Source organism: Megalobrama amblycephala, linkage group LG4, assembly GCF_018812025.1.
Source record: "Megalobrama amblycephala isolate DHTTF-2021 linkage group LG4, ASM1881202v1, whole genome shotgun sequence".
NCBI classification, from domain to species: domain Eukaryota; kingdom Metazoa; phylum Chordata; class Actinopteri; order Cypriniformes; family Xenocyprididae; genus Megalobrama; species Megalobrama amblycephala.
In genome coordinates this window covers 16,449,843-16,463,144 of record NC_063047.1, presented here as the reverse complement: position 1 = coordinate 16,463,144, position 13,302 = coordinate 16,449,843, and the positions used below count along the sequence as shown (strand labels likewise).

The following is a 13,302-nucleotide window of genomic DNA, read 5'->3' as shown; positions in this document are numbered from 1 at the left end:
ATAACTAACTTTAAGGAGTTAATGTAGAAATAAGAGTACAAAGTCAGTTACCCACTTAAAAAATACAAGCATTTGTATTTTTTTTCCCCTGGAATTACTTGTTTGTTTTTAATGCAAAAGCTATTAAAGTTCCTTCATTTGATGCTGCATCATCACATACAGTGTTATAACTTACATTTCTCATTGTGATTTGTCCATCCTGACCAGCAATTATTTGGGATTACTGGAAAAGCCAATTTATTTAGATATCCCAACCTTTGGAATTAATAGTTAAACAATTTTACTTGGTGCACAATTATTTTTGCAATTATGGCAAATATCTTTAGGTGTTTAAATATGACATAGAAAAACACTAAAAGTTCATTGTTTTTTCCCCCAGTAATCTCTTTATTAAGACATTAACACTGGAGATCTGCTTCAAGTTCTCTGACTGAGGATAATTTGTTTAAAATCATTATGGTTGAGCACAGGATTTAAAAAATAAATATCTCATCTTTGCATAAACAGCCTCTATTGTGACACAAAGTTGCTTTATTAGGCATTCATGTACCAAGCAAGGACAAAAGATGAACAGAAAAATCATCCAGGTCCAGAATAAAAATGAAATGAAAAATGCCCTAGTCTCTTAAACATTGATAGTAATGCATGTACACAATGAACTGGATGGTTAAAAAAAAATGAATTGACAAATGATGGGCTCCTTAACCGAATCCTGTTTATTCCACTCGACATTGTCGCTCAAATCACAATCCTTTTCCTTCGTCCTTCACAATTTAATGACTAAAACAATTCATCCTCCAGGCCCCTGGAGCGGGTGCATCGTCAATATTACAACTGTTCTCAGCGTTTCAAAACCAACAATCAAATGGAGCGAGACAAAAGCAAGATCAAATGGTTTGTGTCTCTCTCTCTACCATCCCTTCCCTCCTTTCTTCTTCTTCTGCGGAGCCTTTTTACGAGCAGCTGCGGGCGCAGCGGGTTTCTGTTGTCGCGGAGGCACCGCGTTGCTCGCGACGCTGCCGGTTCCTGAGCCGGGTCGAGGGGAGGTGGGCGGACTGCTGGCAGTTTTACTGGCGTCACTGGAAAACAAAACATAATTTTAACTGATGTTGCTTCTGGTGCATTTAACAAAACTGAAGAAAGGAAAGTCAGTGCATTGCACTGATATTGTATGCATGCAGAAAAGATATTACAGTTAACTAAACCCATTAAAAAAAAAAAAAAAAAGATAAAAAAAGTGCCTCTATTATGCCATTTTAAAGCTCCTAATGTCTTTTTGGAGTCTCCTACAACAGGTTTACATTCATCCAAGGTAAAAAAAAAAAAAAAAAAAAACACTTTTCATAATATCCATTACAGAATCAGCTCTTTTCTCTCAGTGTCTGAAACGGTTCGTTCAAAGATTCGGTCTCTCTAAACCCCGCTTTTCTGAGAGGTGCTCTGCTCTGATTGGTCAGAAACCAAACACTCATTAGCATATCTGAATCTCAGCTTTTCCTCAGCACTCGATACGAACAGTAACGACGGCGTCGGTTTTACTGTATCAATCTCATCAAAGTGGATTTACTTTGGCAGCACAAAACAGTGTCTTTTTGACATGAACAACACGAACCAAACTCTTCCAGTCTCAGATACAACTACAGTGACTGAGGGTGGGGCAAAGGAAACACTGTTCACCGGCAGCCAATGAAGATCAGACGCTGCATTATGCAAATTTGTTACATAGGTATTTATCAGGAAGTGAGAAATTTCATGGTGTCTCAAAATAGCACAGTTGAGTACACTTAGATGTTCTTAAGATTATCTTAAGAAGTACTAAAGAAGAAATTTTAGTATATTAAGTACAAAATTAATGCATGAAAATGGAGGACTTTAAGTCTCACCATTAAAAACACACAATTATAATGTTCTCATTATAATATTATGTAGCCTATTTGACAGACTTGTGCTGTACGTTGCACTATATTTTCCTTTTTGAAGTGATTTCAATCATATTTCAAGCAATTCAGATTCATAATGGCAGACAGTGTGCATCTGAAGTGTCTCAGCTGAAGGAAATAATCCATTATTTATCAGCTTTAATATAGCAGTCAAATTTTCTTTTCGGGCCAATGATAACATTAAAAATTAACATATCGGGCGATACCGATATGGCAGCCGATATGACGTGCATCCCCCTAATCTGCAGTTTGATCTTTGAACCTCTGCAGAACTTTTACATTTACAAACAGCTCTATTACACACGACAATAAAGGTCATTTCTGGAAAAGCATAATAGGGGCATTTTAAACTTCAATTTCTCATAGCTAAACCTGAAATAAAAGTAATTAAAACTATATAGACATTTAAAAAAAAGACAAGAGTCACAAAAAAACTACTAAAACGGATTCTAAATATTACTTAAAAATGCTTTCTTAGCATTTGACACGGTAAACTCACAGCTCGGCAGAAGCTCCAGAGGTCGTGCCCTGTGTGCCGCGGCCAACCTGCTCCTTCTTCTTGCCCTTCTTCTTGCCGCGGTAGTACGAGCGCTCTCGCATCGGCAACCAGCGCTCCTGGTCAGGGGTCGATTTGGGGTCGTAGTTCTTGGGCAATTTACCTGAACAGAAAATAGATTATGAACTGAACAACTTCTTGTATCCTTGTTAGTGCTAATAAAACAAGAGATCAGAAGCAGACATACCTTTCTTCTTTTTCTTCTTCTTTTTAACATCCTCTGGACTGAAATAAATCAACAAAAGTGTTAAATGGTGCTAAAAATGACATGAAGTGTTTTCATGTAGACTATTAAGGACACAAGCATTCAGGATTCTGCTTGAGATGAATGGTCATTACCCCTGTTCTTTAGGCTGGCTTTCGCCCACGACTTTGGCAGGTTTCTTCTTGATATACGTGGCTCCGTGCGAGTTCTCCAGTTCATCAACATCCACATTAAAGGACATGGTGTCCGGGGAAGGAAGGTGCTTACTCAGACTGAATAAAAGCGCTCAGGAAAACACAAGAAAATAGTGCAAGAGCACACAACATTTATGTTATTTTAGTAGCTTAAATATCTTCCCAGCTCACAGAAAGAAACCAGCGATCTTCCTGCTGAGATCTGAGTGATATAAGCTATATAGGATACGCTTTGGCCTTGTCCTGATCCACGAGCGAGTATGCAGAGATGAGCTGGGCGAGCGTACGGACATCATTTGTGTTCTGTTTCCACAGCTGCTCAAGGTCACTGGTGGCCTCTTTCTTACGGCCATATTTCAGCTTGTAGTTGGCAGCCTCCCGCACCAGAGAGAGGTGGATAGCAGACCCCGGCTGAGAGAGGAAAAAAATTAAAAATAAATTATATATAAAATTATGCACTTCTGAGTGAATGAAGGCTTGTTGAACCGCCATCACTCGCATTTACCTGCTCTGACTGGTAATACTGGATCGCTTGAGAGAATACATCAATTGCACTGTCTATGTCTTCTTCATGCGTGTACATCGTGACCAGAGCTGAAATCTGTTAAAATATACAAAACAAAGCAAAAGATAGGGGTGACATTAAAAACAAACCCAAAGGACTGATGGAACACCAATAAAACATCCTTAACTTGTTTTTTTAAACACAAAAAAGTCACTGTTTGAATTTAAATAGACTTAAGAGTCTATGATTGAATCGTTATTGCAGTGATTATTATGTTTCTAGCATGTCATATGTTTGAGAACAGTTCCTCTAACCCTAATTGATGAAGTGTGTAGCTTTTCATTTCTTGATCCTAAAAGACCTAGAACTTTTTTGGGGCATCTGACTCGTCCGTACTTTTCTTTGTTTTTCTAACCTATTCTAGCAGTCAGCATCAAGTGCAATATATAAATTATTTTAAAAAGGAGAAATTGAAGTTTCAATCTAGCTAAAGTTCCAATTTTACTTTAAATTTGTGTGATAATGGATGAATTTACCAGATTTAAGAAAAACAGCAGCAATTTGAAGTTTGGATTTTTTCCTTTAGAAAGTTATACTTGGATGTTTTAGCCTTCCAGTTGAAAGTTTGTCCAAATGTAACGGTCCCCAAGCAAGTTATAGCCATTTACTACAACATTATTATAGGCACTTTTCAGTGAAAGTCTGGTGTGTTTTTTTTTTTTTTTTTACTGACAATGCAGATACGTAGATACTTCAGGAAGTAAAGTAAATAGAGACATTGTTATATGATAACAGAACACTGATGCAAAAGTGACGTGTATATTATTATTATTATTTTTTTTTTATTTAATGCAGCAAGTAGTGAAAACAATCGAGAAAACAGTGCAAATGATTTTCACAAACTTTCGAAGTAGTATTTACATAAACAAAACTGAACTCTTGACTTATCTCCATCGGAACCAATTCCACTAGGACATTGTGTAGTGACTCGTTTGAAAACATAAATGTCTCATCTGATGAGAACTGCTGTTTTATACTCGTTTTTGATTTGCGCTATGCTTTGTCAGGGAGTGCTCTCATGCAAATCTGTTATTTTGTGTTTGTTTTTGTGCATGCAAATACACATGCAACTACTTTCACTTTACGTTTATTTAAATGTCCAAAGAAGCATGCTATTTGGTGGTTCTAAAGACAAAAACCTATGTTTACTGGTTGAGTAGATGAGCGTTTCAATCAATCTGGGCATGGGGGTGGGACTAAGCATCAACAATCCGTCCTTTTTGGCTCAGAGGAACAAACCGCATTGGTTTCTTTGACGAATCAATGCTAAATCACAATTGATGACAATCACATTCACTACGGAATCTCTGAACGTCTGACGGAGACAAACGGGATACCACTTAAAGGCCAGGAATCCCCTCTTCACAACACTTTTTAAAGCATTTCAAAAGTTATTAAATATTTAAAAACAATAATTCTTTTTAGCCATGGGCAGCTGTCTCTGTCTTTAAAGGTTAAACAACCATGTAGGAAATAGCAAAAACATTTTTTTTAGCAAAATCAGCATTAACTAGAAATCAATTTAAATTAATCACAAATAACTTAATCTACTGACAGCCCTCGCAAATCCCGTTAAAAATAATCAAAAGCAAATGAAATCTCACCATTCCTGGTTTGTATTTAAATTCTTCTATGGACTTCAGGATGTCACAGGCTTTAGTCACATGACCTGATGTGGGGTGGACACAAATTACACTTTAAAGATCCTTTTAGGTTCAGTCTGCTCTCTGTAAGTGTGTGTGTGTGTTCGGTCTGTATAAACGTACCTTGCGTCACATAGAGTTGTGCCATGGTAAGTTTGATTCCAGATGCGCTCTCAGGATGCTGATCTGAAAACCGCTGCAGGAGAGACGGAAATGCTTACAGAACACCATTAAGAGCAAAAATGAACAGAGTAAGGAGGGCGAAATACCTGTAAGAGCTCTATGGCTTTGTTGTGCTGTTTTTCTCGGCAGAGCTGGGCCACCTGGATCAGAACGGGTCTGGGGTGACCGGGATTCTGGGCCTGCAGGCCCGCAGACAGCTTATTGCACTGATCAGCCTGTGAGGCGACAACCGGGGAGGTCAAAACAGGTCACGTCCGTCAAGAAGAATGCATACTGTACAGTACAAACTGGTTGGTCACCTGGTTAGTGTACATGGCCAACAGGGCTTTGTTGATCTCAATGGCCTGCAACTGTTTTTTGGCCAGTTTGTGCTCGACCCCCTCAGCATTGGTCAGTTTCACCTTTTTCTTGGAGTCAAACACATTTTGGTCCTGGAGGTTCAAAGAGCACAGATAAAAACACTGGTTACAAACAACACTGACTCAATCAGCTCTTCAGGCAAAGAAAGACACAAGAAGATCTTGGTTTTTATACTTTTTTTACCTTGTTAATGGTGATGATGTTATTAGCAGTCACAGCCAGCAGACCCACATCAGACGGCCTGAACGCAAAGAGAAAAGCCAAAACTCTAATGCGAGTCTAATATGGCAACATATCAAAACTTCTACTGCAACTTTCAAACTAATCCAGTTCAACTAGGGATGCGCAATATATTGGCCACAATATCGGTATCAGCCGAAATATGTTTATTTTAAATGTTATCGTTATCAGCTTGATAAGAAAATTTGGCTTATATATTAAAGCCGATAGTGGATCATTTCCTTCACTTCAGATGTGCACAGTTTGCCATGATGGTTTTGAATTGCTTAAAATATGATTGAAATCACTTCAAAAAGGAAAATAAAGTTGAGTGCAATGAACAGCGCAAGTCTGTCATATAGGCTACAAATTATTATAATGAGAACCTTATAATTGTGTGCTTACGACATGGCTTTTAATGAGGAAACTTTTGTTTTTGTAATCAGAAAGCATAAAAACTTGGATTTAGATTTGTCGGCCAATATATCTGTTATCTGCTTTGAAATATAAAGAATTATCGGTATCGGTCAAAATTTTTATATCGGTGCATCCCTAAATTCAACTCAAAGTGCTTTACAAGCACTTGAAACAAAATCCAAGCAATGAAAATAATGGTGATACAGCAATAGATAATGATGCAAATAAACAAATACTAGAGTTATAAGACGCTACATAGAAGCATCAATATTTTCTGCAGTTTTTTAGTTTTTTCTATGCATATCTTATCACCCGAGCAAGCATTTATTTGCTGTTTTATTAATTAAGACATCTGTTGGTTTATGAGTATATTAAATGTGCAGTTTGTAACACATACTTGAGTTTAATGACTTGATTGTAGAGTTGAAGGGCGTCTTCGGTTCTTCCCTGTAGCTGCATCACATAAGCCATCTGAGAGTGAATGATGGCCAGTTCAGACTCAACGTCCTCTTCCGTCACATCCTAAAGAACAATTTTCACAATTAATCAAAACTAATGACAAATAATTGAGGTCTCTGTTAAAATCCCTAACCATAGGTTTGTGCATGTGATGCTTATGCTAGCAAAATCCACTAACGAAAGAGCACAAGTTTTGCAAACACATCAGAATATAAATATGGAAGAATTACTCACAGAGTCCTCGGCCAAAGACTTCCTGCACAACTCTGGAAAAAACAAAGAAAACAAATGCATAAAACAAACACAAACTGACTGACTCATTCATGTTATTCTTAGCCAGCTCACGTTATTCTCAAAAGTCGCAGAGACTCAAAATGAAACCGTGTAGGCGGCTCACGGAAGCTAATTTTGTTAAAGCTGGTGCAGCATTAGTGATCCAAGACAAGATTTAATGAACCACAGTATTACATACACTTCCATATGAGATTTCATGCTAAATGGATCATTCATTGACACAAAATGATAAAAAGGGAGCATTTTACCACCTACAGATTTTATGAGCCAAACCAAAAGCTGTAATGCACTGCTAGAGGCTCTTTTGACAGTAAATAAGCTGTCTGGTTAGGATTTCACAACATGATTTCCCAGCAGTTCAACTCAGCTGATTAAAAACATACGATCCAGAGACCCCCTGCGACCTCCGGAGGTTGCAGAAATCTGGTCTCCAACAAGTAGATGTTTGCCATTGAATATTTATGCACATTTGTTTGAGTAAAATACATTAGAAACAGTAATATTGTGAAATATTACAATTTTAATTTCTATAGGGGTGCACCGATGTATCGGTCAATAATCGGTATCGGCCGATAAAAGCAATTATCACTGGCCGATTGTTTTAAAACAGCTAATGATCAGGGTCGATTGTATCACGTCAATCAAAACGTGTTCAGACTGCAACCATAATGTGTGTGAAAAAAAAAAAAAAAAAAATCTCTCTTATGTTGAATTTAGGGCTGTCAAAGTTAAAGAAAAACATTTTAACAGTTAATAAAATGGCAGGTCTGCGTTTTTTCCCAAACACTAAACATTATTTGCAGTGCCTCCCATCCAATAATCGCAAAGAGCTTTGTGCTTTCTTAATTCTGACAAAAGTCTCAGCTTTCAAATTCTGTCCATTTTATCATGAAAGTCAAACAATAAATGCCATTTTGACGCTTTTAAATGTAATGTGACAGATCACTGTAGAGCCTCAGTTTGCATCTTCTCTTCCTCTTCAATACAAGTTATAGAACGAAAAAACATGCATGAACATCAGAGGGTATGTTGAAAGATACAGTACAAATTCAGGACTCTGTTGTCAACTTCTAATAGTATAGTAATGTACCAAATGAGAGGGTTGTTTACAGCATATATCATTCTAAATAATCAGTATCGGCGAAGAAATTTAGTATCGGTGCATCTTCAGTTTTCTATGTGAATATATTTATTTTCAATTGTAATTTATTCCTGTGATTAAAGCTGAATTTACTCCAGTCTTCAGTGTCACATGATCCTTCAGAAATCATTCTAATATGCTGATTTGCTGCTCAAGAAACATTTCTGATTATTATCAATGTTGACAACAATTGTGCTGCTTCATATTTTTTGTAGAAACCATGAAGCATTTTTACAGGATTCTTTCCTGAACAGAAAGGTTAAAAGAACAGCATTTATTTGAAAAAAAGAAATGTTTTGTAACATTATAAATGTTTTACTGTCACTTTTGATCAATTTAATGCTTTCTTGTTGAATAAAAGTATTAATTTCTTTCCCAAAAAAAAAAAATCTTACTGATCACAAAGCTTTGGGGCTTTGGGGTTTGCATGTAAAGTCTTTAAATGTACGTTATCCTTTAGCTTTCTCCAATGATAATGCAATCTCTCCCTTTAAAGAAAACCCTAAAATAAAGGCATGACCTCTGACCTTCAGCCTTCTGCAGTTTCTGCATGGCCTGGCTGAGCTGCCCTTGACCAATCAGGCAGCAGGCAGCATTGTAGCACAGCTCATATGAGCTCTCCGGTAAACCCAGATCCTCCTGAATACAAACAAACACATCAAAGATGTGTCACATGACCACTTAAAGCAAATCAATACATTTCCACAGAAGCGCACGTGCATTACTCACCGGCTGTGCATTCTCCCAGGTGCTCTGTGCCGCCAACACAGCTGACAGATTTGTCTTCCTCTCCTCTTCATACTCGTCCTGAGAGTTTCTGATCAGGTCTTTATAGACGGCCTCACACTCGTCGTACCGCTCTAGTCTGTACAGCTACACACACAACTGCATCAACTCACGCACTTTGACTCCAACAGCAAATCCTAAAACTCAAAATTCCTGTGCAAAATCTGACAGCAAACCACACGATTCTCACCACTTGGCCGTAGAGCTCTTTGAGTTTGTCTGTTTGCTCTGGGATTCCCTGGATAGTTTTCAAAGCGTTCTCCACCCTGTTCAGACGGTATTCGCAGTAGGCCTTCTCAAACCCGATCAAGTCACTACAGAAACAAACACACAACACTTTTATTACACTGAGAACAGAGGCAACAAGTGGCTGAAATCCACCAAATTTAGCTGTCAATTTAGACTCTTAAAAGCATAGTTTATAACAGTGTTTCTGTTTATATATAATATAATATGTGTGTATACAATATCATATATATATATATATATATATATATATATATATATATATATATATATATATATATATATATATATATATCTCATACACACATGAACCAGCTAATCAAGGTCTTTGGGTTTCATTTGAAAATTACAGGTCTTAAATTAAACTCTTCAGGAGGAAGGAACAGCCACCCTGTTGTTTAAGATATTCCCCCCCCCCCAAAAAAAAAAAAATCGATTGAACATTATATATTTGAGGGATAATCCATGGCTAGCTGTGCATTAAATGATTTTAATGCACGACGTAGAGGCAAAGAACCACATGACGTGGAGTGTATTTAATACATTTGTATTAGTGTGTTTAATACATAGTTAGCGGTGGATTATTCTGCTTATACCATGGTCATTTGCAAGCATTAACATTATAATATTTGAGCAGAAGGGTAAAAATGAAGGTTATTTTCATCAGTTATGACTCGTTAGATTTAGCATTCTGCCTGCTTTGAATCAGACACAGAGATAAAGTAGTGCAGTAAGATTACATTTATTTGAATCATTATCGCGAGAGAGTGCGCAAGTTAAGAGATGCAAGTGTGAATTACCTGCATCTGTTCAGCGTTTCTCTACACAAACAATAAAGCTATGAGTTTAATTACTTTAAATCCAGCGATGTTACCCCCCTCGCTGCTGAGAAATATAATGTAGCGATTCAGTAGCAAAGCTATTTTATTAATAAAAGTCGTGGGGCAGCTTTGATAAGTTTCTGTGCTCTTGAATGTTTGTGCGCGCGCAACGTGATCTCTGAGTGACGTATGCGTCTGCGTGCTTCAATGAAAACTGCATAATAAATAAAGTCAAGATGGAAAAACCATGGGTGACCAAAGCCTACAACCCCCTATGATTCAATTGCCTGCAGATACACTTTTAGCAGGAATAACTTGAAGTAATCATTTTCTGGATGACATTATCAGTCTCTCACATCATTGTGGAGGAATTTTTGCCCACTCCTCTTTACAACATTGTTCCAGTTCATTGAGGTTTGTGGGCATTTGTTAACGCACAGCTCTCGTCACAGCAATTCAGTCAGGATGAGGTCTGGCTTCACTGGGCCATTGCAACACCTTGATTCTTTTCTTTTTTCAGCCATTCTGTTGTAGATTTTCTGGTGTTCTTGGGATCATTGTCCTGTTGCATGACCCAATTTTGGCCAAGCTTTAGCCGTCGGACGAACAGCCTCACATTTGACTCTAGAATACTTTGGTATACTAAGGAGTTCATGGTCGACTCAATGACTGTAAGGTGCCCAGAACCTGTGGCTTCAAAACAAGCCTAAAATCATCAGCCCTATACCCGCATGCTTGACTTTTAGAACGAGGCGTTTGTGCTGATATGCTCTTTTGGTTTTCCCAAAACTTGGCACTGTGCATTATGGCCAAACATCTCCACTTTGGTCTCCTCTGTCCAAAGGACATTGTTCCAGAAGTCTAAAAAAACATGTTTTTTTTCTTTTGTTTTTTTAGGGAAGAGGCTTTCTCCTAGAAAGCCTTCCAAACATGCCATAATTGACCCATCTTTTTCATGAACTTTACCATTTAACATGTTAACTGAGGCCTGTAGAGTCTGAGGTGTGGTTCTTGGGTTGCCTGCAATTTCTCAGAGCATTACACAGTCTGATTGAGATATATATATATAATGCATACTTAAAATGTTGCACAAGAAATTTCCCTTCAAGGACCAATGAAATACATTTTTCTATCAAACACGTCCAATCTGTTCTTGGAAGGTCTTGTGTGAGTGTTCTAGACTGAATCAAGAACTTCCTCCCAATTTGTAAACGATCACCCCTGATCAGTATGTGATGTGATTAGTAAGATCACCGCATCAAAATCAAAGGACGAAGATAACAGTATGCCAAAGGTACGTATTTAAAATACTATTTCTAGTGGTTTTTGAAGGGTCCCTCTGTGCATGTCTTTGGCTTAATCTGTCAACAAGTACTTTTATTGAATAAGAGCGGAATAAGCAATTAATTTTAAAGGTTCCCTAGAACGCTTGGCACATGGGCTGGCATATGCAAATATTGGGGGCGTACATATTAATGATGCCGACTGTTGCGTCACAGTTGGTGTTATGTTGAGATTCGCCTGTTCTTCAGAGGTCTATTAAACAAATGAGATTTATATAAGAAGGAGGAAACAATGGTGTTTGAAACTCACTGTATGTCATTTCCATGTACAGAACTCTAATTATTTAACTATGCTGAGGTAAATTCAATTTTCAATTCTAGGGCACCTTTAATGCAATTCACTTATCAAAGCAAATACTTTTAGTTTATAATACTAGTATATGAATTGGTCTCACCTGCTCAGTGATTTGGTGTGAGTGTTTATGACACCCAGGGCTTCTTTAAAACCTCCATTCTGGATCAGACAGACGATTTTACAGCGCAGGGCAGTAACATCATCCTTATTTTCATGAAGAACTGCAAAAAGAGAGAGAGAGAGAGAGAGAGAGAATGTAAGAATTAGTAAACATAAAATCAATTACTATATATTATTGTGAAATCTATCTATCTATATATATATATTGCATACAGACCATACAAGGTAATATTGAAGTAAGCTTAGAAAACTAATAACTTTAGATCTTTAAACAAATATATAATTAAGATATTTCACTGCATGTTTACATTTTAATCCAGCCCCTTATGACACGTAATCACTAAGCACAGACCCCTCAAACCTCCAGAAAGTCTTCAAGACTACGAAGACACCCTTTAAGATCCTCATTATTAAAGAAAACATCACATTTGCCTTAATAAAACCTGAAATTTGTGTAAAAAGCAGACATTAGCGAATCTACTGCACTGCAGGTTAGACACATGCTACAGGAGAAATGGAGCTAAACAGTGTTTTTATCTAGAGTGAGGAAAATTTGGACAAAAATATGACTGAAATGTTTTTATTCTACTTTTGTTGACAGCTTTCAGGGCTCTAGTAAAGTCGCCGTTCTGTCCGCAGCGGTTGATTTCGGTCCAGAGAGCAGAAACGGGCCCCGATCCGCTCGCCATCTTCAGCCATATGAGCGGAACCAGCGTCCAGGGCAGAATAAAAGTCCCCCAACAACCCAAAATACATAATAAAAGTCCGCAATCTAAATCGTACATTTAGATTTGAAAGAAATGCGCCATGTGTTGTGCTTCAGAATGCAGAGGAATTGATAAAATAACCATTAAACTATTAAGGACTACACTAAACTACTCGGTACTTACTAAACTTATTGTTTGTCCTCCCTCAAACAGGCGGTATTCTTTTCAGTTCTTCAAAACATCTCATTATCCCTTTTTTTAACCCGAAGAGTGTTTATTTTTGTGCAAACGCTTCCTGAAACATCACACACACAAATAAACAACTTCCATTCTCATCTCTGTGAACGGAATCCAAATTGAGGTCTTAAAAAATAGCTTTTCATAACATTTGAGCATAAATAAAGCCTTGACGCATGCTGCATAAATTGACCGCAGTGGAAGCACATTTAGATTTCATATAGGACATGAATCATAGCATCCTCATATTGTTTGGACTGTAGGAACTGATGCTGTTCCGGAAAGAAAAACGTCCATATTTTAAATAAAGAAGAAGCGTAGGATGTGTCAATTGGGACCTGGGCCCATATTAGAGGTCAAGGGCAGGTCATTGCTAAAACGAAACCAAAACCATCAAAAGAAATGTCAAAGCAATGAAATATAATGTAAAGTCTTTTATTAAAAAAAAAAAAAGTTAAAACATGTCAATTTCCACTTGCAGTCTTTAGTGTGACTTATATTGCATCTCTTTCTCTGCGTATGAACTGTAAGATATTTAGTTCGCAGAGAATCAGGTCCATCAAGAAGATGT

The 13,302-nt window shown here is 37.4% G+C and overlaps 1 protein-coding gene across 1 annotated transcript; it reads right to left on the bottom strand.

Moving 5' to 3' along the window:
* Nucleotides 1-511: 511 nt before the first annotated feature.
* srp72 (signal recognition particle 72) lies at nt 512-12,533 on the bottom strand. Its single transcript, XM_048187945.1, has 18 exons — nt 12,377-12,533; nt 11,768-11,888; nt 9,153-9,276; nt 8,906-9,049; nt 8,704-8,815; nt 6,976-7,007; nt 6,680-6,804; nt 5,830-5,887; nt 5,586-5,717; nt 5,373-5,501; nt 5,227-5,299; nt 5,065-5,129; nt 3,401-3,496; nt 3,125-3,306; nt 2,836-2,973; nt 2,684-2,721; nt 2,440-2,599; nt 512-1,079 (listed from the first exon to the last, which is right to left on the bottom strand). Exons 1-18 carry the CDS (start codon nt 12,474-12,476, stop codon nt 911-913), a joined length of 1,998 nt encoding a protein of 665 aa, XP_048043902.1. The 5' UTR covers nt 12,477-12,533; the 3' UTR covers nt 512-910.
* Nucleotides 12,534-13,302: the final 769 nt, after the last annotated feature.